The sequence below is a fragment of the Heterocephalus glaber genome, unplaced genomic scaffold, assembly GCF_053883595.1.
Source record: "Heterocephalus glaber isolate CG9 unplaced genomic scaffold, H.glaber_assembly_v1.0 deba00001124, whole genome shotgun sequence".
NCBI classification, from domain to species: Eukaryota; Metazoa; Chordata; class Mammalia; order Rodentia; family Bathyergidae; genus Heterocephalus; species Heterocephalus glaber.
In genome coordinates this window covers 979366-1007328 of record NW_028258197.1, presented here as the reverse complement: position 1 = coordinate 1007328, position 27963 = coordinate 979366, and the positions used below count along the sequence as shown (strand labels likewise).

Sequence of the window (27963 nt, the reverse complement as noted above, 5' to 3'; positions counted from 1 at the left end):
CAAGTTCAATGCCAGTGAGGGCAATTTAGTTAGACTTGTTATGGTCTTGCTATGTAGTTAAGGCTGGCCTTGAACTCTCTGTAATCCTCCCACCCCATCCTCTGGACTGCTGGGATTATAGGTATGCACCACCACACCCAGCCCAAAAATATTTTAAAAGGGCTGGAGACAGGCCGGTGATTTAGCTCAGTGGTTCCACTGCCTGTCTTGCAAGCGGAAGGACCCAAGTTCGATCCCCGGTACCAAAAAAAAAAGGCTGGAGACATAGCTCAGTGGCTTGGCTAACATGCATAAGGCCCTGGATTCCATTTCTAGTCACACACATGCAAACACACATACAATACTAACAACAACAGCAACAATAATACTAAAAATCAAGTGGATAAGTCTGATCAGGCCAACACAATTCTGTGCCCTCATCCTGCAGCTGGGTCCTCTGGATGTTGAATGCTGGTGACCTCGCACTGCCCACAGGCTCTGGCAAACAGCGCAAACTTCTGAAGTTCCTAAAAATAGTAAAGGGTTATGCGACCATGTCCTTTGTCCAGCAGACAAAAAGCTTTCAAAACATAGGCTGGGAAGGGTGAGGGCTAACTAAAGAGGTCTGTGGTGTACTGTAGAAATTTGGAATGACTTTGAGGTTGTGTTTATAAGTTCTATTGTCCTACTGAATGGTAAACTTCCACCCTTTGCAAATCCAAAATTCCTCAACTCCATATCCTGCCCCACGAAAGAGACATGCACAACCACGCCTGTGTGCAACACACACATACACACACACCCACATACACGAGCAAAAACTGTGGGCTAAGTATCCTGGGGGACAGGAAGTGGGGGATGAACTCTACCAGAGTCAAGACATCAGCACAGCCCAGAAGGGGGTGGGCCCAAAGGTTCTAATAGAGGGGGCCAGGCTGGCTGTGGAGCCTCTGGCCTCAGAAAACTGACCGACTTCCATTGGCCAAGTTCCAGGTTTGGTGTTTAAATATCTGAAAACTAGATCAAGTCATGTTATCTGATTTAAAAAAAGAATACACAAGTGCAAATATAGTGTGATTCCATTTAAATATGCGCAGAAAAAGGGCTGGAAAGATACACACCAAAATGTCAATGGTACTCATCTCTTGATGTTGTTATAAAGGGCTTTTTTCTTTATAGTTTTCCAAATTTCCTACATAAACATGTAGATAAAAGTTATAAAAATGTCCCTCAGAATGACACTCCCCCACATCCATACAAGGGTCTCCCAAGGGGCAACTCAAAGTGAGGATGTGTGTGCTGGGGAGGAGAAGCAGGTAGCCTTTGGCAGTTAACCTTTTGTGGGCACTGGCTGCAGCCACGCTCCAGCATTTAGGGCCTATTCTTCTGTTTGTGTGTGGCTGGTGCTCAAACCTGGGGTCTTCGGCATGTGCTAGGCAGATGCTCTACTCCTGAGGAACAGCTCCAGTCCAGGGTCTTTTTCACTTCACAGAACTCAAGTGGTTCTGTCTGGGAACCAAGGATGTCCACTTAGGCAAGTGGACACAGAGCCCAAGATAACCACTGGACCATTCTGTACTCTCAGTAAGTCAGGCTCATTCAAGGCACTCACCTTCCCACAGCCAAACATCCAGGTGCCTTCCTTCTGGGGAACCTGGCCATTTACAGGAATGACTGGTCAGAGAGCCAGCATTGATCAGGAAAGACCCCCATAGCACAACAACATGTGAGGCCAGCACCCTAGCCTCCAACAGTACTTGTGGGTGGGTATGCGGGCAGACAGGGGCCAATTAATGTGGCAGACACTAGCCAACTGCCTGGGCTGGTGAGAAGGCAAGTCTGAGGGTGGACAGGGTGTGTGTGTGTACTGGGGCAAGATCTCTGTGGATTCTCTGAGGCTCTTCTTGGAGGAAGATGGAGGAAGCAACCCAGAAAAGGGACCAGCTGGACTTCCAGGAGATGAGAGAACAGCCTGCCCCTAAATCTGGCTTCCCCACCAGGGACACAGACTCAGATGGGGAGGGAAGGATCTTTAATTGTATTCATAGAGAGACTAGGAGAAAACTCCATGTTAAGCAACTGGGTGCCAGAGAAAGAGGCCAGGGTTGGAGTGGCTGGTGGCTTGGAGGACAGGGGTGGGGTGGGGTGGGAGGAAGAAGTGTGCTGGGATACACTCTTGGTCCACCAACCATATTCCCATGCCAGTCTCTTGTGGACACTTCCCAGCCAGCCCAGTCCAGGTTGGTCATCTCAGGAGTGTCTCAGCTCCACCTCAGAGCCAAACTGGGGCTGGCGGAGACTGTGGTGGCGGATGCTGAAGAGCCGTTGGGTGAGGCCCAAGGTGGCCACCAATAGGGCCACGCCCAGGAAGAGCAGCACCCACTGACCCATGCGGGCCTGGTGTGGCTCCAGATTCATGCCCAAGAAGTTGACACGGCCGGAGTCTGAGAAGGAGTTTTCTGAGCGAGCTGGACGAGGAGGAAGCAAGAAGACAGGGCAGTGGGCAGGGCGATGGGTGGGCTGAGGCTATAGGCTCTGGCTTCCCTGTTCTTTCTCTGAGGTCAGACTTGATCCTGTCTGGACTGGGGAAGGGGCTCAGCCATGTCAAAGATCGGGGGGCTGGGCCTGGGGCTGGAGGTGGGGTGGGTGATGATACCAGAGTTTGGTGTCCAGTTGTACTTCGGCCAGCCCAGGTTCTCCCCATGCCGCCCGTTTTCAGTGGTGAGCCAGTCCATCAGTGGCTTGAAGTAGTTCATCATGGCCAGGGCTGACATGTTGGGCTGACCTGTGATCACCTTCATGGCTTCTGGCCATGGTTTACTGAAGCCCAGCTTCATGGTGTTCCTGGGGAAGGCACCAGAGAAAGGGAAACTGAGTCAGAACGACCCAGCCCCTCTTTCCCCAGCCTGATATTCTCCTTCACATCCCTCTCTCACCCTAAACTTTCCTTTAGGAATGGTAAGGCCAGGGCCTAGGGGCCTCCAGTTCCCCACTGGGCTCCTCATGGCTGAGGGGAGCAGAGCAGTGTGAAAAGTCAAAAGAGGACCAGCAGATACTTACCCTAGGAGCTTCCCTGCTTCCTTGGACTGGTAGATGTCACATTTATGCAGTGGCCCCTGGTGGCCAGCAGCCTGGCACAGTGCCTCATGGAACTGGAACTGGATAATGAAGCTGACAAAGTACCTGGAGTGGAGGGAAGGCATGGCATGGAGTGAAGCGGGCTGAGAGGTTATGGCACTGAAAATCCAGTACCTTCTGGCCATGACAGTCACATGGGAACCAGAAGAGCAGGATGCAGTCAGGATATCAGGCCTTCAGAGCCCCTTCCCAGCTGTGGCTGTGGGGGTGCCTCCCACTCACAAGGCCACCTCCACTTCTTGGGAAGGCCCTCCCCAAGGGGCTCCAGGCATCAGCCCCTAGTGGGAGGCACTCAGGGCAGAAGGCTCCCAAGACTTGGCAGGCTGCTTTTAGGCAGCGATGTCTCCACCCTAGGGGTGTGTATAAATAAGTAGAGGCCAGGCTAGGAACTGTCAAAGGGTCCACATGGATCTGGTAGTGTGGTCTGGGCAGGGAAGCCAGCCTGAATGATCTTATTTGAAGCAGCAGGAATTCTCAGGTAGAAATCTTCCAGTCAAGGCCAGAGCAACCTTGCTAAGCCTGGAGGTTTTAAATGTTTGGACCAGCAGTGTAGGCCTCTCCCTTTCAACACTGGGCATAAGCCATGTGCTGATCTCTTCCTCGGCATTTCCTCAAAGTCCTTTGCCCGGGTTGCTGACCAGAAGGTGGAATGTGTTTCTAGGGCACCCAGCCTACATCTCAAGGCTGGCCTCTGGTGATGACAGTGAGTGCTGGCTTGGAACCCTGAAAAGGAAATGGCTCCAGCAGGCAAGTAGAGGCCCTTCCCTGAGAGTTGTCTCTGGGATACCATCCAGGTCAGGCCTATCTCATGTGCCCCAGGGATAAGTTTCCTTGCTCCTCTGTCCCCTGAGCAGGTGAGGTGTGCTCCCATTCCTGGACTCTGAGGAACAGACTTCATCTAGCCCTTATGTGTTGGCATTGTGCCAGGTACCAGGATGGAAAGGTGGGTACAGTGCACAGTGCCAGCCCTCTGGAGAGGCCCTCCATGTCCTCAGCACCCTGATTCCCTGATGGCCTGGGATACCTGGAACTCTGCCCTAAGTCTCCCAGCCCTCAACTTCCTAGGAAGTTCTCCAGATCCCACACCCATCCTTCCTTACCCTCAGCAAGTGCCTTCTGTAGCCCATGGCCCGCTTCACACTTTGGCTGCATGACTCACAGGTCAGTGTGCCGACACAGTGCACTTAAGAGAGGATTTAACAATGGTGCCATTGCCACCAGGGGGACCAAGGCAAGGAATTGGGTGTTCACAGACTGGAGAAGTTGCTCAAGGACACAAAGTTATGTTCATTTTGACCCTAAACCATCAACTGCAACACTCTTAACAGCTCTGTCTCCCAACCGAATTGGGTCTTTAGCCTCGAGTTTTAGGGTATAGAAAGGTCTTTCAGGTGCAACTCAAAGTACGCCACAGGTGATATAGTCAACAACAGCAAAACAATCTTGTTTCAAAAACCAGACAGTGCTCAGGTCACCATCCAGCCACGTGTCACGGTTAATGTTAACTACCCAGCTCAGGTCTGGTAGCCATTAGCAAATTATTAGGTTGAGTTTCTGTTTTTAACTGTCTGGATGGCAGAGACTCTCATCCCATCAAGGGAATGTTTAAAGGAACAGCCCTAAGCCTTGGAATCAGGCGAGAGGTCCCAGGTGCCAGGTGGCATGTGCCAGCCCCACAGGTCTGGTGGGGCAGCTCCAGGACAAGTGCATAGGGACAGCAAATTAGGTGTAATTTTTAATTTTTTAATTTTTTTGGTACCAGGGATCGAACTTGGGACCTTCCACTTTCGAGGCAGGTGGCAGAACCACTGAGCTAAATCTCTAGCCCGGGACAACAAATTAAACATGAAGCCATGGGCCCTGTTCCCCACGGTGCTGCCCTCATTACCTGATATAAGGTACACTTGAAGGAACGTGGAACTTGGCTCCTGGATCAAAGTCATCTTGGGACCTGGGCACTGGGGGGCAGAGACCCTGGTACTTCAGCCTGTCAAGAGGGAAAGCATGTTGGAAAGTATCTGAGGAGAACCAAGCTAGGGGGAGGGCTTGCATATTTTACATGAAGGATGGTCTCTGGCCTGGGCTACACTGGATCCTGTACTCCTGCATGCAGTGCCTCTGTGCACAACCACCCTGTGACTCCATCACACACACACACACACACACACACACCCCTATCCCAGTGATGACGAACCTTTCAGAGCTTTCAATGATACAATCAGCCCACTGTGGCACATGTGCCGTAGGTTCACCACCACTGGACTAACCCATTCACAGACACAAGAGGTGCACACAGATACCCACAGGGGTCCCCTCCAACCCCCACTCCCACTGGAATATTCTAGAACCTGAGGCTCCACCACTCCTGATTATAGTTGTCCTTGGTGATGCTTCCATCAAATACCCTCCAGCGCCACTGGTCAATGAGGTAGCTGAAGGGAATAAAGGCGATCTTGTCGAGTGCCATCTTCATTAGAAAGTTGATGTCGTGCTCTGCCAAGGGAAGGGAGCATGGCCTCAGGTCTGTGCCTGCCTCCTGCCAGGCCTTCACAGCTCAGCCTTGGTGGGTGTGTGATGGGTGGAGGGCAGCAGGACACTGTACCTCTTTGGTCCTGAGACTTGCCTCTTGAGATGGTCTGTGTGTTCCATCCTCCCAGGCTCACCTCACTGGGTCCCCTTCCTCCCCAGCGCTGTCTAAAGCCTCTGACCTAGGGCCACTTTGTGCCTCTTTCCCACTCCCAAACTTGCTGCTCCTTCTTGGCCCTCAGCCCACCAGGATCCCTCATTCCTCTCACCATAGCTGCCGCCCTCACTACTCAGCAGGTTGAGGCTGTGTAGATGCTTGGGGGTAGACACTGAGAGAGCCAGCACGTCCCCAATGGCCTCGTGAAAGCCAGGGTTGGCACCCTCCTGAAAGGCTAAGGGCAAATCCTTGTACTGCATGAAATACTGGATGTGGCCCATTTCGTGGTGGGCCACCACCAGCTCCTCCATGTTCACAGTGGTGCACTGCTTGATCCTGAGAACACAGGGGCAGGGAGAGAGGGTGTTAGAAAAGGCCTCGAAGAAAAAGAGGTTATGATGGTGCACACAGAGCAGACCCACCACTGTACGTGGGGAACATAGCATGATGGGAAGGAAGATAGTAAGGAGAAATCAAGTGAGCTTAAGAAAGAGAGAATTTGGGGATCAGAAGCCCTTAAAGTAAGGTCACTCCAGCCACTCCTCTGCCCCCAGCTTTCATGAATAACCCTGGCCTACACTCAGGCTTTCTGACTGTATGAAGTCTTGCCTTAGAGGCAATGAGACATTCTAGATACTTTCTAGAATGTGTGTCTTGTGGTTTCCTGTGTTTATCTCTCAAGACTGAAGTTTCTCAAAGGGGACAACAATGGCTACGGATCTCATGTGACCCAACACCAAAGAATTCTTATGGCCAAGACTGAATGATGGCTGCAGAACTGTCCGAGCCAGAAGGTCCCACCTCCTCCTGCTGACCCTCCCTTGTTTTCATCCCTCTTATCTGCACCCCCTTCTCTTCTTTCCTCTCCTCACCTCCCCCCCCCCCTCCCCCTCCCAGGGCCTCATGCACTCTAAGTAGACCCTCTACCACTGAGCTATGGTGCCCTCCCCTCCTTTGTTCTCTTTTGGAAGCCAATTCCATTTGCAGGATCTAAACAGAGCCTTTCACTTCAGGTTCATCTCATTTTTCTGCCATTCTTACCAGGGCAGAGGGCAGGAGTTGCCCAGCATCCCGGCCACAATGAGATACGTTTCTTTCTAGTTTCTCCTCTGACTCCTCTTGCAGAGAGGATCCCCACAAGAGCCCTCACCCCCTTGATCCTGTCTACCTCAGCCTTACAGCTGTAGTCCTTGTGCTTTTGAAGGGCTCAAGGCCAGGAAGCCCAGTGGACCCTGTCTGATTTGGTTCCAGTCTCTGGTGTCCATTCTTCTCTTAATGGACATTTCATCAGCTGTAGCAGATCATCTTTCCCACTTCTCCCAAGTAGCAGGGTCTTCCCCCCGACCCCTGCTCTTGAATCTGGGTCATCCTCAGGACTTGATTTAACCAATAAAACACAGCTGGCCTGGGGACTCTGCCAGATTTGGACTTGGCTATTAAGAGTCCTGGCTGTTTCTGGTTTTGTTCTGAGGATGCCAGCTGATAGGCTAAGTCTGCCAGCCTGAGAATGCCACAGTGTGATGGAACTGCTATCCCAACCATCCCAACCAGGCACCTGAAATGTGAGCAGAGGAGCTATCTTGAACATTCTACCCTAGACACGTTCCATGGGGAAATATCAACAAACTCAGGCCCAAACACAGGATGAGCCATCCCAGGGATGTAGCTCGGTAGTAGAGAACTTGCCTAGCATGTGCAAGGCCCTGGGTTTGATCCCTAGTACATGCATGTATGCACACATGTAGACACACACACACACACACACACACACATACACACACACACACACACAAATTACCCCAACTGAGGTCTCTCATGGTGGAGTAGGGACAGGCCATTTCCAATGTGCATTGCCTGAATTGCTAGACCATAAAATCTTGAGCATGATCCATCAGTTATTTTACATCAATAAATTTTGTGGGTGGTTTGTTATGTAGCAGTGGCTAACAAAAACCCATCCAGCTGAAGGCAGTTTCCAATCTGTCAGTGGTGACAGAGGGTCTGTAAGGAGTCCCTGCATCCCTGACTACACCTAGGGAGGGGGTCAGCTACATGTAGGGGACTCTCTGAGTGTAGGAGGGTGGACAGTTCACACCATGACTGGGACCTTGCACATTCCAAACTAACCATGTGGGCAGAACTGTCCAGCTCATGAGAAGACCCTCATTTTGTGGATGGACTTCCCCTGCCAAAAGCCCAATGTCTGAGCCAGAGTCTAGCCTAATGCTCTTGATCCTTGGTCCCAAACTGTGCCCCTGACCCTGTCCTCTTGGCTCACTACCAGTGGAGGAAATAGCCATGGAGCCTTGACTTGGCTCATCTCCTTGCCCCCTGGCCCAAGACACCCTGGCTCCAGCTGGACAGACCTGAAGTCCTTGCCATTGTAGAAGTCCCAGGCTGAGGCATGGCATACCACCTCACGCCCATCCGTTGGCTTCTCCAGCATTGACTTGTTCCAGAACTCAGGGGGCACAGGCAGCAACCCCAGGGAGATGAAGAAATCATCAGCTTCTTTAAACATCCTTCTGGGTGTCCAGCCCTGCAAGCAAAAGGGGTTTTGCCTAAACTGGGGGCTCTAGGGACAGAATTGCTGGGGAGGCAGCTGAGAAAGAGCTGAATCAGTGGGTCTCTCCCCTCTTGACAGGGACCTCCCCTTTCCCTATACCCAGAAAGCCCATGGAGAAGAAGGGCCCTGGCCCACAGACCTGCTTTATCATGGCCTCTGTGGCATCCATCTTGGGGGCTGAAGGGAAGGGCACCACCAAGTCATAGATGTTGGACCAGGTCTGTGCCCACATGTTCCCTGGAGGCAGGTGGGGAAGAGATGGCAGAGAGAGAAAACAGATGTGACTTTTTGGGCTCAGTGCCATCCTGCAGGAAGGAGCCAGATCCCAGTCCTGCCAATCACAGCATCGCCTGAACACCCACTGTTCGCAGACTGTGCTGAGTGTTTGACATACATTATCTTCACTATGCACATCCAGCCCAGAGTATTAACCTCAGTTAAAGGTGAAGACCTTGGTGGTCATCAGGGAATCTAGTTGGTCTTCACCGTCTTGAGCAATGAAGGAATCCTACAAATGAGAAATCTACAGATCCCCGGAACATCTCTGCCCATATGGCCACCACTTCCTGAGTACTGTGCCAAGCACACTGTGCATGTTAACTTGCAATCCTTCCTCCAGGAGGCAATGACTTCCATTGTACACCAGAGGAAACTGACCTCCCCAGAGGTCCACAGCTGGATGTAAAGGCTGGCAAGCCATACTCTTGACTAGCCATCCTGCTCTGTCTCCTCCACATCTCTTAAGTTTGGTTTGTGTAGGTCACCTGTCAGTAACTGACAAGAGCCAACTACAGTTATCTTCAGGAGAGGTCAGTGTCTCTGAGTTTAGGGTAAGAAAAGAGCTCAGTTCTTCAAGACTGGAGAAGAGGAAGAATCTCAGAATGAGTGGGAAGTTCAAAAATAGGCAAGGAGTTAGGAGTCTTTCATAGTCAAGGAAGAGTATGCTTGAGTTGAAATCAGGTGAGATCTGAAATGCCTACCAGCGAGAGAGAGAGAGAGAGAGAGAGAGAGAGAGAGAGAGAGAGAGAGAGGGAGAGGGAGGGAGGGAGGGAGAGAGGGAGGGAGGGAGAGAGAGAGCGCAAAGCATGAATGCACAGGTCTCAGGGCTCCTCCCTTGCTGATTGCCGTGGGGCTGAGTCCTAAGTGCTACCTCTTCCCCAGTTCCCAGGCCATCCCAGGACATACTGCTTCCCTTCTGAGGTCGGGTTTCTCAGTCACTGAGCTGATATCCACTCACAGGTTCTTGGTCTCACCAGAGAGGGACAAAAGAGGGCTGGTCTCTTGGGCTGAGTGGGAACAGACCCATACCTAGACCACCTTCTGGGGTCTCTCTTATGACGTTTTATGTGTCTGTGATACTGGGGTTCCAGAGGTCCACATAAGTGCTCTACCACTGAGCTACATCCCTGTCCCTCCCCCCCCTTTAAAAAATGTTATTTTGAGACAAGTTGTCCAGCCTGATCCCAAACTTGTGAACCGCCCTTCTCAGCTTCCTGAGCAGCTAGGATCACACATGTGTGCCACAGTGCCCAGCTTCCCTTATGACTTCTAAGTGGTCTGTGATCCTGTCTGGCCTGAAAAGTTCTCTGAAGAGCCTGACAGGAACAGAGAACTGGGACCCTACTTCTGTTCAGTCCCTACCATCTCTTAACATCTTCATGGCCTTCTTCATGCATTCAGGGCACTGAGTTTGCAGCACTGGAAAACTGAGGTTCAAGCCAGGTGTGGGAGAGACTGAGACAGGAGGGCTGCTGCGAGTTTGAGGCCAGCCTGAGCTACACAGTGAGTTCAAGGCCAAAGTGAACTACACTCGAGACCCTGTCTCAAAGCAAAACAACAAAAATCAAACCAAACCAAACCAAATCCCTGGAAGTCCAAAGGTTGAAGTGGATCTACATTCTCAAGAGTGTTCTTTGTTGTAGCTCCCTTGGTCCGACACTGTGTCCTCTTCTCCATACTCCACTTTTTTTTTTTTTGGTACCGGGAATCGAACTCAGGTCCTTGCGCTTGTGCAGCAGGTGGTGAAAGCACTGAGCTAAATCCCTGGCCCCAAACCTCACTTTTTATTCCTCAAAACCTCTGTCTTTCAAGGCTCTGCTCATGAGGAACCTCCCAAGCCTCCATTCTCAGCCCTTCCTCTCCCCAGATCCAGCTGCCTTGAAGCATCATGGGCAATGTCTTCCTCTAACAGGATCCTGAGGTTCTACCCTCACCATCTACAGCGACTTGTACAATGTGGCTCTGCAGCCAATGTGACTCCGAAAGGGGTAGGGTGTAGTTCAGTGGTAGAGCACTTGCCTGAAACACACGACACTGGGTTCAGTTCCCCAAATCACACACACACACACACACACACACACACACACACACACACACACACACAAATGTGGCAACAAATGTAAGCAGGGGGTACCCCACAGCCCTCTAGCCTGGCCATGTTCCCTTGTTCCCTCTAGGACTCTCCTGGGCTACTTCCTGCTCTCTGGCCAGCCCCATCCCGACCTTCATCCTGTTGCCCATCTTCCCCTCCTCAGGGCTGGACAGCACCCTCACCCAGCAGATGGGCAGGAATGGGACCCTCCAGGTTGATGCACTCAGGCCCATAGTGGCGGTGCAGGGCACGGCGCACATAGGCATGCAGGTTCAGGTAGAGCGGCTGCAGCTCCTGGAAGAGCCTCTCCAGGTCTTGCTCCAGGGATGGCGTCTCATACATGGATCTCCATGAGTCCCCTGCATCCATGTAGCCTGCACAGGGGACACAGCCCGGCTCTCCTAACAACTGACCATTCCCCCAAAACCTCCCTGTCACCTCCAGGGATCTACCTGTCCCCAGGCTTAGGGTCTCAGAGGACCTCTCCGAGAAACCCAAGGGCCACTGGGACCAGCGAGCCAGTGGTACCAGTAGGAGGGACTCACCATTGAGCCGGGCAGCCTTGTTACTCAGTGCCACATACTTTGGGAAGAAAGGGAGGATGGCTCTTCCCACCTTGTCTCGCCAGCTCTTCCACACCCAGAGCAGTTCTTCATATTTCCGGGAAGTGGCCATCACATTTGTCAGATCTGAGAGGGGAGGGATTGAATGGCTTGAGGCTCAGTCCTTGGCTCACCTCCTCCTACCTACTTATGGGGGAACTTGGTCACTGAATTTCAGAGCTGCAGAAAAACTGGTGAGATCATGTGAAAGCGAGTGTACACGCAGCAAGCCTAACAGAAGGGGCGACAGAATGGGAACCAGTAACTACCAGGAGCTCAGAGGACATCTGCCAGGGTTATATGCTGCACATATATGACCTCAGAAACATAGTATTTCAGAAACCCTTTGAGGGATAAGCTTGTCTCTCCTTCCATTTGAGCAGTTTGGTGACATGCCAGGGTCCCCCACCAGGAAGTGGCTGGGCTGAGGCACAAACCAAAGGCACCAGATTCCAGAGCCATTGGTCCCCACCCATCTCTCTCCCTAGGAGAATTGGCTCAGGCATCCAAAGACCCAAGTTCTATTTCCAGCCTTCCTGCTGGTCCCCAAATTAGCTCTAGCTCTCTTTCTCCCTTTCTCTAGACTTCCTGTCTCTTCCCCCATTTGTAAAAAGGGGACAATATCAGCCTTCCCAGGACAGTAGAAATTGAAAAGGAGCATGGGTCCCTGAGAAGAGATTTGTGCCTCATCTCTGTGTCCCCCATAGAGCCCCGGGCACCCTTCACAAATTGTTTCTGGACTGGACTTAATAAAAGTGTAGCTGTGAAGACTGTAGAAGTGTGAGGAACTGAGTGTCACCAAGGAGCTGGAAACCCTGGAGTTTATATCCTGTCAAAGCTACTAAGTGTATGGACTCTCTAACTATGACAAGGAGCTGATATCCATTTCACAGCCTGGGCTGAGGGTTATATAAAAGCCATGGGGGTCTGAAGACCCACAGAAAGATGGCTTCCCCTCCTGCCTTGGCCCTAGTCTGAGCCCAAGGAAGATGAAGGCATTTGCTATTCTCCAAATCCTTGCTGTTGGACTTAAGCTTCTGTTTTCTGGAACATGTTACATGGTATAGGTCTTCTTTTCACAGAAAAAGTACATTCAATTAATTTTGTTTTTAAAATGTATATTTTGAGATTTCACATCTGGTCCCTGGTAATGTGATTCTTTGGTCCTCATGGGCTTGGTTTTACTGAGTCAGTGATCAGATTCTCCAGCCCTGCATCAGGGTACTGCCTTGTGGAGGGGGTGCCGAATGCCACACCCCTTTTAATACTCGTCCCCATAAACAGCCACCACCCAGTCATGCAAGTACACATACCTTTCCCCAGCTTTGCGTGTGTGCCCACATCCACCACCTGCAGGCTAAACCCCGCCCTGGAAAACTGTTTTTCTCTCTTGTTTATTTTCCATTTCCCCTTCTATTTGTCATTATTCTAACACAAGAGCCAGGCTGGGGGCCAGGAAGAAACCGTTTCTGCATGGAGATTCCTTATGGAGAATGTTTATGCCTGTAAATCTCCAGCCCTGGAAAGGCTGAGACAGGAGGGACTGGGAAGGTATGTGTGTGAGTCCCTGTGGGTCCAGCGTGAGCCCTTTCAAAGGGGATGAACTAAGAAGGACCAGTATGTGGGAGGGAGAGAGAGGGGTGGCCAAGCTGGTCCAAGCCTGTCCAGCAGGGAGTAGCAGGGGAGGAAGGGGTGATATTGGAAGGCACGGGCTTGGAATCAGAGGCCAAGTTCAAGGCCAGTGCTTCTTGGGGCTGTTTGACTGTGTGACTCATCCTGCCCAGACTCAGTCTCCTTATAGCCGTGTGCTGGGGGAAGCGGGGGGAGTTGTGGGTAGGGTCAGGAAGGGAGAAGACAGATGCTGGAGTTTCTGGCTCTCCCTGTGGGGAGTCCAAGCCCTTAAAATGCAACTTTGAGACTCTGCTGCTTTGGGGGATGGAGTAGAGAGTACAAAGGAGAGACAGGAGAGTCCTAAGACCAGATAGCCTCAAGAGGGGTAGTGAATTAGGGGAAAGGCTGGAGTAGATGCTGGTTCTAGGTGAGAGCAGAGAAGCCCCACTGGTGGGAAGCTGGAAGTGAGCTAGGGGAGCCCAACTCCTCCTTCACTGGCAGCACCTCCTCCTATGGCAACCCAGCTCCTGCTTGTTTCTTATCTTCCTACGGGTGCTCTCACCAGGCTCCAAATGTAGACAAGTGCCATTGGTATGGCACACGTTGGCCACGCTGTAAGTAGTTTCCATGTTCAGCAGAATCTGGTTATACTGCAGGGGGAAGAAGAGGCCCAGTGAGGAGGGCTCTTGTGGTTTAGGCCCAGAAACATGGTTGGGGTGCTGGGAATGGTGTTCCCCAGAGGTGCTGCCTTCCCTGGAATTTTGGAGGCACCTGTGGACATGGCCAAGGTCACAACTTGACAAATCAAAGAGGAAGCAATGTGAAAGCCAGATCCTTCAGCAGGGCCCACTCTCCCAGGAGCCTCCCCTTCTGTTCCCTCCAAACCAAATACCTCTTCCAGCTCCTGGGTAGGGAGCGCTGCCCGATCCAGGTCTTGAACTTTCTTTATGATCCGTTTGGTGGTGGCATTCTGGAAGTTGCTAACGTCAAACTGCTTGGCCCAGGTGCCATACTTCAGTGTATGGTTGGCCACTTCCATGTTCTTCTGCAGCTGAGGGCACAGAGGGTGGTGTCATGGGGTCCTGGAAGTTTGGGACAGCCTCTGTGCAAGAAGTCTCCCAGGGGGAGGGCGAGAGGGCTGGAGTGGTGATAAGGGTGGCAACTGCCACTTTTGCCAATAAATAACCTCTTCAGCCTGGGCTATCTGTGTCCTGGATGCAGTGTATGTCCCTCAACAGATGCCTACATTTGAACAAGACAGGTCTTGGCAGAGGAAAGAAAAGAAGCCTATAATGTGTCTTAAAGGCCACTAGGACGGAGGCACCTTGCTGTTAGCTGTGTGGTCTCCCTGAGCCTGGAGATCCTGTTGATGAAATGGGAAGAAGGCCAATAATTTTGCAAGGGGTGATTCCTTAAGGTGGTAGCAAACAGGAGCTTTCAACCTTTTAAAAAGTGAATTTGACATTGCTTACTTATGCACAGCCAATTACAGTCACTGTTACTAGTTACTAGTCACTGTCACCAGGTTGCTAGTGAAAGAAATTTTGTTCGGGCATTGAGTACATACTTGCCAAATATGAACTTGACTGAGTATTGTTTCAAATATTCCATTTAGATCTCACAAATTCTGCCAGCCCTGAACTGTGTGTGTGTGTGTGTGTGTGTGTGTGTGTGTATCTGTGTGTCCTTGGGTGTTTGTGTGCCTGTGTGTGTGCTCAAGATGGAGAGGTGGCTCTGGCTCCTACCAGGACCTTGCTGGCTTCGGCAGTGATGTTGGTGTTGTAGTTCCAGTTGGCTTCGGAGTATTCATTCCACACCACCTGAGATGTCCGGTCATATTCCTCCACGAACTTGTTAGCCTCAGCCTCATCAGTTACCAGGTCTGTGGGACACAGCAGAGGAAAACAAGCCTCCCTTTCCCCTCTCCAGGGCACAGTTCCAGCCCCCACCTGCTGTCCCTGCCTCCCCACTCCCTCAAGGCCCTGCCCTCTCCCTGTGGTCCCACTTGGGCTCTGGGTTTTCTGGTGGGTTGTTGTCTGTTTGGGTGTTTTCTGGCTGGTTGTTTCTTGGTGAGTTGTCTGGTTTCTGGTTGACACTTGGCTGGTTATCCACTGGTTGACCGTCACCTGGTGGGTGGTTGCCTGGCTGGGGACCAGTAGGGGGTGCCCCCAGCACAGTAACAGGAAGAAGAGACTAGGCATCCCTAGAGCAGCCCAACCTTGGTCCATGGCCGCAGGAGAGCACAGACCTGCAGCCACCACTCCTGGCCAATAAGAGTGGAGCCTGCAGTGTGACCTCATAGAACAGTGTTCTCAGCCAGTCTGCCCTCAGGGGCCCTCAAGCCTGAGAACACCCCCATTAGGATGCTGGGGATAAGACAGTCCGTTCCACTGTAGGGCCTTTCTGATGAGCTTGAGGGGCTGCCTACCCCACCAGAACAGGGGCCAGGGCTCAACTGGGAAGAGTCAACCAGGAACCTAGCCTTAGTGCCTGCCCATCCTCACTCAGGGCTTTACCAATGCCTTCTGGGTAGTTGTTGGGCAATGGTGGGCGCCACTGATATTCTGGCCAGCCCAGGACCTCGTCGTTCCGCTGGTTCTGCTCCTGTAGCCACTTGCTGACTGGCTGGAAGTAATTGAGCAGTGGCTGAGCATCCAAGGCATCTGAGCCCACCAGGTCCTTCAGCACCTCCTGCCAGGGCCTGGAGCAGCCTGCCTGCAGCACCTCCCTGTTAGGCAGAATGAGCACCATGGGCATAGGAGACACAGGCTGACTTCCAGAGCAGCCCCACTACCCACCTGGTCCCCACTGGCTATAAGAGCAGTGGCAATAAGATTCCAGGGCCTAGGATCTCTGCGAAGGTAGCATGGGATGTAAAACTCACTCCACAGTAGCTGAAGGCCCACTCAGTGTTTGATGAGAGAGCTAAGTCACCCCACAACAGTTCAGCCCTGTGGTGTCCAGACTCAGACAGTTGCGTGCAGATATCTCTACCTTCTGCCAGCCTCTGCCAGCCTCCCACACACCCTCTCCTTCCCATCACATACCGAAGCTTGGCCCCTGCCTGGGAAGACTGGTAGATGTCACATTGGTGCAGCGGTCCCTGGTGGCCTGCCTCCTTGCACAGGGCTTGGTGAAACTGGAACTGCAGGACAAAGCTCACAAAGTACCTGCAGGCACAGCATAAGCATTAGAAGGATGCAGAGGCTAGAAATGAGTCCTCTGCCAAGGCACTCTCCAGAACCCTGTTGGGCAGAGCTATCTAGGGCAGAAGGGAGAAGCTGGCCTAGTTCAGGAGAACTATTCTTTTTTGTTTTGTTATTTTTATTTTTTGAGGCAGGGTCTCACTATGTATTCTAGGCTGGCATTTAACTCACTAGAGCCCAGGCTGGCCTCAAAGTCACAGTGATCCTTCTGTCTCAGCCTTCTGAGGGCCAGGATTACAGGCGTGCACCACCATACCCGATGAGAGGGCTATTCTAATTCTGGGCCCTTGTGGGTACAGAGGAGTAAGGGGACAAGCTCTGGGGATAGGGCAGCTAGGATCACAAGAGGAGGAGTGGGGGGCATTTGTACCTGATGTATGGTGTCACACTGGGGACATGAAATTTAGCTCCAGCATCAAAGTGGGTTTCATTTCGGACCACTGGAGGACAGATCCCCTGATACTTGGTTCTAGAAAAAGATGGTTGTCTTAGGGCTGGGCTTACACAGGATGCCTGAGCTTTCACAGAAAAGGTAACTCCCTCTGGTACCCCTACCCCATGCTGAGAAGTGGGAAAGTCTTCCTGTAGAAGAGAGTTTCAGGCAGGGAGAAGGGACTAGGTAAGAGGACGGAGATATCATTAGAGGAAAGGATGAGGCTGACGGAGACAGGAGGTTCCCAGCTGCCCAGGAGTGCTAGGAGGGCTCTGGGCTCAGGCCCTTCCCATCCTTCTCACCGAAGATACCACCAGTCAAAGTTGTATCGTGAAGGGGGAGTACGCCCACTGAAGACCTCCCAACGCCACTGGTCCACCAAGTAGCCAAAGGGCAGGAAGGCAATTTTTTCCAGGGCCATCTTTAGCAAGTAATTGATGTCACTTTCTGTGGGATGATGAGACAAGAAAAGAGAGGTCAAGGACAGATGGAAGTTCAACTAGGCCAGAGTAGGCCTGGGGAATAGCCAATGGGAGGTAAGGCTGGGTTGACACAGAAGGTGAGTCCTAAGACCTGGGGCCCTGCTCAGAAGAGGATTTTGGGGTAACGCTGGGCTCAGGATGGGCTATGAGGCTCAGGCCTTTGGGCCCTGAAGCAGAAAATGAAAGGGCAGATCTGGGTGGGGCTTGCAGAGCTGGAGGGGAGTTGAGGGGACCCAGTCCGGGTCCTCTCAACACACCTGTACCTACCTGAGTCATTGGTGACATGGTCCAGCAGGCCAATTTTGTGCAGATGTGCAGGAGTGGAGACTGAGAGTGCCAGCACATCCCCGATGGCCTCGTGGAAGCCAGGGTTGGCACCTCTGCGCAGGGACACGGGCAGGTCCTTGTACTGTAGGTAGTACTGCACGTGGCCCATTTCGTGGTGGACTGTGAAGAGCTGGTCCATTGTGACCCTTGTGCACTGCTTGATCCTGGGGCATGGAAGGGGTGAGGGAAGAGGTGAATGATGGGGCAGGGCAGCAGCCCAAGAACTGGAGAGGCTGAGGCTCCTGATGGACAGGACCAAAGAAGGCACTGCCCTGGAAGAAGTGGCTGGAAACAAGCAAATCCTTGACCCTGCCCCGGCCCACATCACTCAGGCCTTCCTCTTCCTTCGAAGGTACAGAGTTAACTGCAGTCAAAACTGAAAGAAAGTGGCCTACTGGGTTCGTATGTCCAAAACAGACCAGCCCATAGCCAGTGCAGGTAGAGGGAGGCCTATGCCCCAGCAGCGCCCTTCCAGAGCCCCAGCATGCTGCTCCTTCCATATCTACACCTGAAGTCCTTCCTGTTGTAGAAGTCCCAGGCTGAGGCGTGGCACACCACCTCCCGCCCGTCAGATGGCTTCTCCAGCATCGACTCTGCCCAAAACTCAGGAGGCATAGGTGAGAGCCCCAGGGAGGTGAAGAACTCCTCTGCCACCCGGAACATGTGTGTAGCATTCCAGCCCTGGTGCCGAATGTAGACACAGGTCAGGGGGCAGCTGCCCAGAGGGCTCCCTGCCTTCCCTAGGAGCAGGTCTAGGCTTCCTCAGCCCAGGGCAGCTCCCTGCCCATGAAAGACATCTCTGCTCAGAGGCCTCCCTTCCCTACTGACCACAGCAGATCAGTGAAAGTGAACTGTGCTCACACCCCACCACCATGGACACAGATCCATGATCTCACTGTTGACCCTTCCTGCCCCCTCCCCATCTCTGACTCCCTCTCATTATCCCAACCTGGGTTCTGCATTCAGAGCTTACCTTCTCCACCATAGCACTGGTGACGTCGAGGTTGGGCTTGTCTGGGAAAGGTACCACCATGTTGTAGAGGTTCTCCCAGCTCTGTGCCCACATGTTTCCTAGAAGGAGGAAGAAGAGCAGGAGAGCTTGGCTCCCTGCCCAGCCATACTTGCTTCTCCATGTGTGTCACTGAGTAGCACCCTGGGGCCTCCAGGGCAGCTCTCCTGGCTCAGGGCCAGGCCTGTCACGCATCACCTCATCCCCATTCTGCTGTGGGCTCCACGCTCCAGGGGTTGGCCACTGCCAAGACTGATCCCAGGCAATATTGCTAGCATCCTTTCTGACTGCCAGGGTCCCTGGCTCCCACCCCTGAGGTAGGGCACCAGACTGGTTTCCTTGGGCATGAATAAGGATGAGGTGGCCTCCTCCGCTGGACTGGGGGCCAAAGCACTCAGTCTGACACCTAGCTCTGCCCTCTACTGGCTCTCTAATCACAATCAGTTGTGCACCCTGAGCCTCAGTGTCCTCCTCTGTAAAGTAGAAATGCTAATGTCAGTGATGGGGATTAAACCAGCCACACAGGATTCCAGTGTGGGAAAGTGAATGTACATGGCTCCACATGTGAGACACACCAGAAGTATGACCCACCTTCCCCTCTCCTGGGCATCACTTTGAACTCAAGCTTCCCTGGGATTTGCATGGAGGCAAGGCCAAGTCCTTACCCAGAAGGTGGGCAGGGATTGGCCCCCTGAGGTTGATATACTTGTCCCCATAGTGGCGGTGTAGTGCACGGCGGACATAGGCATGGAGGTTCAGGTAGAGGGGCTCTAATTGGTGGTAGAGGTGCTCCAGGTCTTTCTCAAAGGTTGGTGAGTCGTACCATGAACGCCAATAAGCCCCTGTGTCTGAGAAGCCTATCAGGGTGGGACAGGAGGGTATAGGTCAGGACCAAAGCTCTGGCCCTCCACCTCCTACCTTCAATTTCACCATCCTCCTGGTTTGGGAGCCTGTACCCGCCACCTAGCTGGAAAAGATGGCTTGGGGTTGCTGTGCTACATTTCTACTTACACGTTGCTCCAAGCTCCAGCTAAATAGATTCTGGAGCATGAAGAGGCTAAGAGGAGTACTAGGGTGGGAGCACAACTAGAAGCAGCAGCAGGAGGGCAGGAGAGCAGCACAGGAAGGCACACTACCTGCAGGTATGTGGCTGCTGGTGGAGATGGTGCGCAGGTACCACACCATCTCCACCAGCCTTGACCTTAGGCCAGCTCTGGAATCATCCTATCAGCTTCTCTGTTTGCATCAGGGGCTGGGGCTCAATGGGAGACAGCAGACAAGAGCACTGTGCAAGCTGGGAAGAGCTACTGTCCTTGGCTTGGGAGAGGGAGGCTCACCATCCTGTTTGTAGGCCTCATTGCTGAGGGTAGTGAAGTCCTGGTACAGGGGTTTCAGCGGGATGCCCACAGCATTGTGCCAGCCCTCCCAGGAAAACAGCAGCATGGCATAGTTTCTTGAAGAAGCCAAAATGTTGGTGAGCTCTGAGATACAGATGAGCAGGGTCAGTTAGGAGACCTGCATCCAGGTCTGCACCAGTCTTCAACAGAGTATGCACATAGATCTTCATCATTCCCAACAGTTTCCTTAACGTCACAATGTCCCCAGAGCCAAGGGTTGCCTACAGGCTTGGTGAGATGGGGCTGGGAGCTATAAGAACCAAGCATCCAGGCAGGACCCCTATCCCCAAGGAAATGATGTCCAAGGTGATTAACACAGAAAAGATGTTCAGAGGCAAGACCCAGACAGACTCTTCATGGCTCACTGAAAGGAGTGGTTAACCTCAAGAGGAAGCCCCATGGGGTCCAGAGCCTGTGGAAGGCTCTTGGGGAAAGTAAGAAGACCCATGAAAGGAAAACCCAAGCAACTAGGAGGAAGGTCTAGTGGGGTGGGAGAGACTGGGGGGATGGGGATTCTAGAAGTCATTGGCCAGGGGAAGTAGAGGTGTGGGGGTCATGCACAGTCCAGCCCTGCTGGAGGTCAGTGCCTTTGGGTTTACTGGTAAATATGCCACACCCCTGGGTGCAGCAGGGTGATGGAGAGGGGCTAGGAAACTCCAGCAGAGAACGGACAGGGTCCTACCTGGGTCCAGGGACCAGCAGGTGGCAGTCTTGTTGGGGAAGCAGACCTTGCCTGTGGAGTAGATCCTGCTCATGTTGCTCAGCAGAGAGTTGTACTGGGGAGTAGGAATGGAGGAAATGTTAGCCATGAACAGATCCTGGAATTACTTTGGCCATCTCTCCTCTCTGTGCTGGGAAGAAAAAGGAGCCTGGAGAGGGCCTGTGGCCTGGCAAGTCAGTCTGTGGCACTGGGAGCTCTTCTGACCACTGATGTCCCTTTCTTGGGGGGCATTCTATGTAATTGGAGCCAGTGTCCTTCCTGAGAGTCCCAGCTCAGCTCCACCTGGCAGTGAAGGTGAATCTCTCCTCCTCTGGTCTGTGTGCCCTCTCAGTCTTCCTCAACCTTTTTTTTTTTTGGTACTGGGGATTGAACTCCACCTTGGACTTTCGAGGCTGACAGTGGAACTACTGAGCTAAATCCCCGGCTCCTCCTTAACCTTTCAAGGGAAGCCCCTAAAGCAAACTAGCCTAGGGAGAAATTTAGCTTTTTTCTCCCTTTGTATAATGCTGGAGATGGAACCCAGGGCCTCACACAAGCTAGACAAGCGCTCTACCACTGAGCTACACTCCCAGCCTTTGAATTTGTCTTTCTACTCCATAATACTGGCTTCAATATAAAGCAACTTCCCACCATATCGCCAAAGAAAGCCAGTGCTTCCAGCAGCCCAGCTACGCTTCCCAGATTCCCCTATAGCCAGGGACCATATAAATCGCTGGGGCCCTTCCGCCCTGCCAGGCTGCTCCCTCCGCCACCACCCTACCACTTCTGCCTCTTCCCTCAGGCCCACCTGCTGCCGCTTGGCCAGGGGCAGGTTGGCAGGACCCAGGGTGCGCACTGCTCCAATAACCCTGCGAAGCTCTGGGTCAGTGAAGTTCTGCCAGACTGGCTCATACAGTTCCTTAGCCGTCTGGCCCCAGGCCTCCGCAAACTCTTGGCTGAGCAGGGCTGCTTCCTCCTGCGGGTACCAGGAGGAGAGGGAGGATGAACAGCTCAGGAATCTGGCTCCGGGGAAGCTATGGGGCAGAAATGGGACCAGAAGGGAGGTGGGATGATGGCAAGGTGACCCCTTCTGGAGGTAGTTAAGCGGCTGCCTGAAGAGGAGGACTCCAGAGCAGAGCGGGGAGCCCTCTGTGAAAACTGTCGCTGCCCAGCCCCGAGCCGTGGGCGCCGCCACCCGGGGGGACTCAGCCTCGGAGGAGTCAGCCTCGTCCATTCAGTGTCCGTGTTGGGCACGGATCACGTGCCCAGCCCGTGCGAGGGAACCACAGCCAGTCTGATGGGCGGAAAGGGGAGAGGGTGGGACGGGTGGCCCGGGGGGCCGGGGTCCGCTCGGGGCCCCGGGCGCCTGCTGCCCGCTCCTGGCGCCAGGCCGCGGGCCTGTGATTGGCCGCCGCGGCCCGCCCCGCCCCCTCCCGAGCCCGGGCGCCCACCTGGCGCCGCGCATTCTCCTCAGTGATGTTGGTATCGTGCGCCCAGCTGGCTGCCGTGCTCTGGAACAGCACCTGCTCGGCGCTCGAGTTGTAGCTCCACGCGAAGCGCTGCGCCCCGGCCTCGTCGGCCGTAAAGTTGCCGGGCTGCAGCTCGGGCTGGAGCGCCAGGGCCGCCGGCCGCAGCAGCAGCAAGGACAGCAGCCACGGAAGCGGCGGCCAGGGCCCGGGCCGGTCCGGCGCGGCCCCCATGGCGCGGTGCGCGGCGCTGCCCAGTCTCCCGCGCCTCACTCGCCTGCGGATTATAAAACCCAGCCACCACCGCCTCCCGACACACCCCTACCTCCCCGCCCCGCCGCGCTTCCTCCTCGGCTCCAAAGTCCCCGGCGGCGCAGGCCGAGCGAACGGGGCGGGGGCGAGGTTCCTGGCCCGCCCTGCCAGGGGCGCCGGCCGGGGAGGAGCCGGTCGGACTTTCCCGGGGGAAGCGGGCGATGGAACCCCTTTCTGCGGCCGGCTGAGAAGCCTGAGCCTGTCCTCCTGCCCTCAGGGTGCGGTTACGCCGCCCCAGCCCCGGGGCCAGCAGCCACTGACTGATCTCCCCGGCCTGACACCCTTTCGGAAACCCGCACCGCGGTGCAGCAGGATGAGGTCAGCGTGGCTCCCGCCGCTTCCTCACCGGGCCCGGCGGCGCGCGGGGAAGAAGGGTCGCCTGGCGGGTCCTGGCAGGCACCTTGCCTAGGTGCTGCGAGTGTCAGCGGCCCGCTCACCTGGGGCCCGGGGAGAGGGCGGGGGGGGGGCTCCCCTGAACGGGGGAGGCATGGAGGGGGCTGTTCTGTTCTGAGAGCGGGAGCTACAGAGGTGCAAAAGCTCAGGCGCTTTGCCCCCTACCCGCTGGGGACACAAGCTGTCAGTCGCTTGGCAGAAGCAATCATACATTTATCCCAGTAGAGCGCTAGAACCTCACAGTTGCAGGCTTTGAGAGCTACAAAATGCCTTAAGAGATTACACCAGCCCCCTCATTTTATAGATGAAGAAATTACAGCTCAGACAGTTTGAGCTGTTGGCTCCAAGTCATCTCAGGTCTCCACACTCCCTGACAGTCTTTTTCTGTCTCCTCCACGTGTCCCTCAAAGTGACAGGCACGGGAGGGAAGACAGAGGTGTCTTCCTGATGCAGAGAATGGTTGTGGAGGCCAAGTCCTCAGCACCACGGCCCGTGTCCCCCAGAGGACCCTGGCTTCTCGCAGATGGGTTCACCGTGCGGCATGGAGCATGTGCAGGCGGCTGTGTGACCCAGAGTGCTGCAGTGAGATCATGCTGAGCTGACAGATGACACCTTGTGAAAGGAGAGGGTACCGAAGGACAGGTGGGAAAGGGGGTGGGGTGGCTGCCCCTAGCCCCAGGCGATGGAGGCAGGGAGTTGTCATTACATGGTAGGGAAAGTGGTAGGGAAGCCGGTGGTGTAATCCCGGCTACTCTGGAGCCTGAGGCAGGAGGGTCACAAGTTCAAGGCCAGCCTGGACAACTTGGTAAGACCTTGTCTCAAAATAGAGGATATAGCTCAGTGGTTGAGCTCCCCCGGTTCTATCCCCAGTAAGAGGGGGTGGGGCTGCAGTGGGGGCTGAGAATGTGAGAAGACAGCTGGGGGGGGCTGGCTTTCCTCACCTTCCTCTGCTCTGTGGTTTTCCCACACAACTTCCCCCCACACCACCCCCACCCTGCTTGGCTCAGAGAACCAGGGGACACCAGCCAGGGGCCAGGGGGTACTTCAGGCTGGCTGAATGGATGAATGCTTATTCTCAGAAGAGCTCCGAGGAGGGCGAGTGAGCCTGATGTGGTGGGCTGGGTTCTCAGCGACACTGGTTCTCTCAGATCCTAGCAGGTAGCTCTCTGAGCTTCAAGGGCTGTGGGTAGGCGTGGTCTTGGCCTGAATGAGCTGCTGCCTTCTGGGAGGAAGTGATCTCTCTGCTTGTGGAAGCTTGAATGGGGGGATTTTGAGAGTGATGCCCTGCAGGGCCCCAAAGAGGGATGGGAGGGGAAGGGAAAGAGCCTGAGGGTTAGCCTGTAACAGGGAGCGCTTCTCTACTGTCAGCAAAGAAACTGCATTGACAGCAAGGGGGAGGGGGCTGGGGAAAGAAGGGGTGGAGCGGCGGGTCTCAAATGGAGGCCAGCCTTGCCTCTGAAGAGCTCCTGAGGACCAAACCCAGAGGGATGGAAGACTGGGTCCCTGAGGAACTGATTTAGCAATGAGCAACCTCCACTTTACTGAAAAATCATAAAACCAAAGGCTACATGGCTTTGGGAGATACTCTAATCTTGTTCATTGGAGCAAACTGATACTAGGGCTATTTGGAAGAATCATTCTTTATCTCCCTCAAGGTCACGTTTTACTATAATGGCTTGTTGAGTTATACAGCTTCCCAACTATATCATATGTCCAGGAGGGCCGAAATGGGGTCTGACTTTTTCTCCGCAGTTCTCCCAGAGTTTAGCATAGCGCCTGGCACAAAGTAGGTCCTCATTCAAGGAAGTGGGAATGTTACTGGTAGACCTTTTCTCAAAATAAAAAGTGCTGGGGATGTAGCTCAGTGCAAGGCCCTGGGTTCAATCCCTAGTACAAAAAAAAAAAAAAAAAAGTAAATAAATAAATAAGCAGGAATGTGGAAATGTGGTAGGAAGGCCAAGATTCATATTCACACTCCTGGTGTAAGTTCACCACCTCCTCCAAGAATACTATTTGAATAGCAAAACCTAATTTGGAATTTACAATAATACACTGTAAACTTGATTCCGAGGAGTAAAAGCTAAAAATAACTTCTCTCTGTTTTTAGGGTCTTATTCATAAGGGGAAAGGAAAAATAATAGGAAAAACATACCTTACATTTGTATAGCATTTTAGATCTTTCCAAAGGGTGTAAATGACTTAATTTGATATTTACAATAGTCGGGAGAGGTTGGAAAGAGATAAGGTTCTCTGTTCAGTCAGCTGCCTTCCCAACTGCTGCCACAGCTATGGAGAGGGTCCGAATCCTGCAGGAAGATGCTGTTATGCTGAGGCCAATGCAGAGTCAGATCTTACCCAGCTGAGGAAATGCAGTCAGCTTGGGGAAATCTCTCCCTCTGTTCATCTCTGTTAGAGTTAGAGCAGCGCAGTCCGAGGAAAATAGCACTTAAAAATATGACCCGCGGAGCCAGGGATTTAGCTCAGTGGTTCAGCCGCATGCTGCACAAGGGCAAGGGCCCGAGTTCGATCCCCGGTACCAAATAAATAAATAAATAAATAAATAAATAAATAAAAGTCCATTTGGGGCTGGGGATTTAGCTCAGTGGTTTCACCACCTGCTGCGCAAGCGCAAGGACCTGAGTTCAATCCCCAGTAACAAAAAAGAAAAAAGCAAAAAAAAAAAGAAAAAGAAAAAAAAAGAAAAAAGAGAAGAGGTTTATGGGCCGGGGATTTAGCTCAGTGGTTTCATCGCCTGCTCCACAACCACAAGGACCCAAGTTCAATCCCCGGTACCCCCCCCCGCAAAAAAAATGACCCGCAATGGGATAGAAATGAGTTTGTTAAAATATATATATATTTTAAATTTTTAATTTAATTTTATTCTATTTGCGGTACCGGGGACCAAACTCAGGACCTAGTGTTTGCGAGGTAGGCATAGCGCCATTAAGCTAAATCCCCGGACCCCCCAAATTTTTTGACGCAGAGTCTCACTATGTAGGTCAGGCTGCCCTTAAACTAACTGTGTAGCCCAGGTGGACCTTGAACTTGCAGCGATCCTCCTATATCAGCCTCTCCTGTGCTGGCATTATAGGCACATGCCATCACACCTGCCAAGATTTTAGAAAATAAACCCTTACATTTATGTTCAGTTATTTAAAATTTTTTATTAATTACTTTGTAGTACTGGGAATTGAACCCAGGCGCTTCCACATGCTAGGCAAGTGTTCCACCACTGAGTTACTTCCTCGGCCTTTTAAAAATTTAATTTTTATTTTATTTTGGTTTCTTGAGACAGAGTCTCAGTGCGTAGTTCAGACTTGCCTTGAATTCACCTTAACCTCTCCAGTGCTGGGATTACAGGCCCATGCCAACATGTTTGGTCCTTTATTTTATTTTTTTGAGACAGAATTTCACTAAGTTGCCTAGGCTAGCCTTGAATTTGAGATCTTCCTGCCTCAGCCTCCCAGGTAGCTGGGAATATAAGTGTGCACTATCCTACCAAACTTCATTTGATTATCAACAGGGATGATAGGACAATGAAGTGGAGAGAAAACCCTTTAACAAAATGGTGTTGGGACAACTGGATTCCTACATGCAGAAGAATGAATTTGAATTCCTACCTCACATCATATATAAAATTTAACTCAAAATGAATTTTAGTTGACATAAAAGCTAAAGTTATAAAACTCTTAGAAGAAAACATGGGTATAAATCTTTGTGCCTTAGATTAGTCAATGGTTTCTTAGATGTCACATCAAAAGCACAAATGATGAAAGAATAACTAAATTGGGTTTCATCAAAATTTAAAACACGCAGTGGTACATGCCTGTAATCTCAGCTACTCAGGAGGCTGAAGCAGGAGAATTGCAAGTTAGAGACCAGCCTGGGCAACTTAGCAAGACCCTGTTTCAAAACAACAAACAAAGTCTGAGGAATGTAGCTCGGTATGAGGCCCAGAAAAAGCAAATTCAGTGCTTCAAAGAATATCTTCAAGAAAATGAAAAGAGCCAGGCATGGTGACACATGCCTGTAATCCCAGCATTCAGGAGGTTGATGCAAGATTTGTGAATTTGAGGCTAACCTGGGCTACACAGTGAGTTCAAGGCTGGCCTGAACTATGGAGTGAGCCCCTGTCTCAAAAAAGCCAAAAAACAAACAAACAAAAGAATCCATGGAATGGGAGAAAATATTTACAAAGCATGTATATAGCAAGCAACTTCTGTCTAGAAGACTTACAACTCAACAATAAAAGACAAATAATTTAAAATGGGCAAAGGGTTTATATAGACATTCTCCAAAGAAACATCCAAATGACCCATGAATTTGTAAAAAGGTGCTCAACTCCATTAGTCACCAGAGAAATGCTAATCAAGCCCCAGAAGGGCTGAGGATTTAGCTCAGTGGTTCCACCGCCTGCCTCGAAAGCGAAAGCGGAAGGTCCCGAGTTCAATCCCCGGTACAAAAAAAAAAAAAAGATCCTCTAATCAAGCCCCAGAGACACCTCTTCATGCCCACTAAGACAGCAAAAATTTTAAAAGACAACAACAAATGTTGGCAAGGATATGGGGATTGGAATCCTTACACACTGCTGGTGGGATTATAAAATGGAACAGCCAAATGGCAGAGTGAGTAAGCAACAACAACTCAGCCTCTCTGAGATTCAAAATCTAAACACTGGAAAATAACAACATGGGGTGGAGGAGGGAGGAGAGGGTAGGCGATTCCCAGGAACCAGGAAGGATCTAACAGGAAAACTAAAACCTACAGAGAAACTGAAGAGACAGAACACAACACAGAGAAGGGAAGGGGCAATCTGCACTTTCTCTCCAGCTGCTGGCCCATGGTGCATGGGAAGGGAAGGGAAAACCAAATCTCCAGAGACAAAGTGAGAGTAGGGGACTCCAGAGGGATTCAGGGAGAAACACAGCAGTGGAACGCCTGGTAGATGCTGTGAGCTTCAACAGCTGGTTGAAGTGCCTGGCCTGCCATACCCCACCCTGGACAGCCTGCTTGGTTGGAAGCCATTCCAGGGAGGGGTTGACTGTTTGAGCCCAGAACTCAGAGCAGCCACAGGATACCTTGAATTCAGGGTTCCCAGTGTTACATTACCACAGTGACTTGGTGAGGGACAATCATGGGAGACAGCCGTGATCAGGAAGCTATGGTTAGGCTGCCAAGAGCCCCCTGGGTGGGTTAAGATAAAGGACACAGGACCCACCCTCATGGCCAGAGGCCAGGCTTGGCCTGAATTACTCTGGATTTCAAAGTTGTGGAACTGACACCCTTGC

At 52.4% G+C, this 27963-nt stretch overlaps 1 protein-coding gene across 5 annotated transcripts; it reads right to left on the bottom strand.

Annotated features, from left to right (window-relative positions):
- Positions 1 to 1996: 1996 nt before the first annotated feature.
- On the bottom strand, positions 1997 to 22229 carry Ace (angiotensin I converting enzyme). 5 transcript variants are annotated; one of them, XM_004868599.4, is made up of 25 exons: positions 21956 to 22229; positions 21313 to 21798; positions 20487 to 20580; positions 19745 to 19888; positions 19073 to 19264; positions 18372 to 18469; positions 17907 to 18079; positions 17339 to 17562; positions 16892 to 17036; positions 16527 to 16625; positions 15998 to 16120; positions 15467 to 15678; positions 14696 to 14832; positions 13843 to 14001; positions 13513 to 13600; positions 11283 to 11426; positions 10920 to 11111; positions 8506 to 8603; positions 8167 to 8339; positions 5913 to 6136; positions 5466 to 5610; positions 5006 to 5104; positions 3040 to 3162; positions 2636 to 2823; positions 1997 to 2447 (listed from the first exon to the last, which is right to left on the bottom strand). In XM_004868599.4, the coding sequence occupies exons 2-25, from the start codon at positions 21736 to 21738 to the stop codon at positions 2230 to 2232; spliced, it is 3918 nt and encodes a 1305-aa protein (XP_004868656.2). In that variant the 5' UTR covers positions 21739 to 21798; positions 21956 to 22229; the 3' UTR covers positions 1997 to 2229. The 5 variants fall into 5 exon arrangements, with proteins under 5 accessions (XP_004868656.2, XP_004868657.2, XP_021103199.2 ...); XM_004868600.4 differs by having other exon boundaries at positions 21313 to 21480; positions 21956 to 22206; XM_021247540.2 differs by lacking the exon at positions 10920 to 11111.
- Between the last annotated feature and the right edge of the window lie 5734 nt (positions 22230 to 27963).

What these genes read in the sequence shown, in the direction of transcription:
- Ace (XM_004868599.4), bottom strand. Translation starts at nt 21,738, where the DNA reads ATGGACGAGGCTGACTCCTCCGAGGCTGAGTCCCCCCGGGTGGCGGCG. An exon ending in AATCCCTGCCCACCTTCTGG is followed by an intron (nt 18,470 to 19,072) that starts GTAAGGACTTGG and finishes TCCTCCTTCTAG; the next exon opens with GAAACATGTGGGCACAGAGC. An exon ending in CAACTGGACACCAAACTCTG is followed by an intron (nt 2,448 to 2,635) that starts GTATCATCACCC and finishes CTCCTCGTCCAG; the next exon opens with CTCGCTCAGAAAACTCCTTC.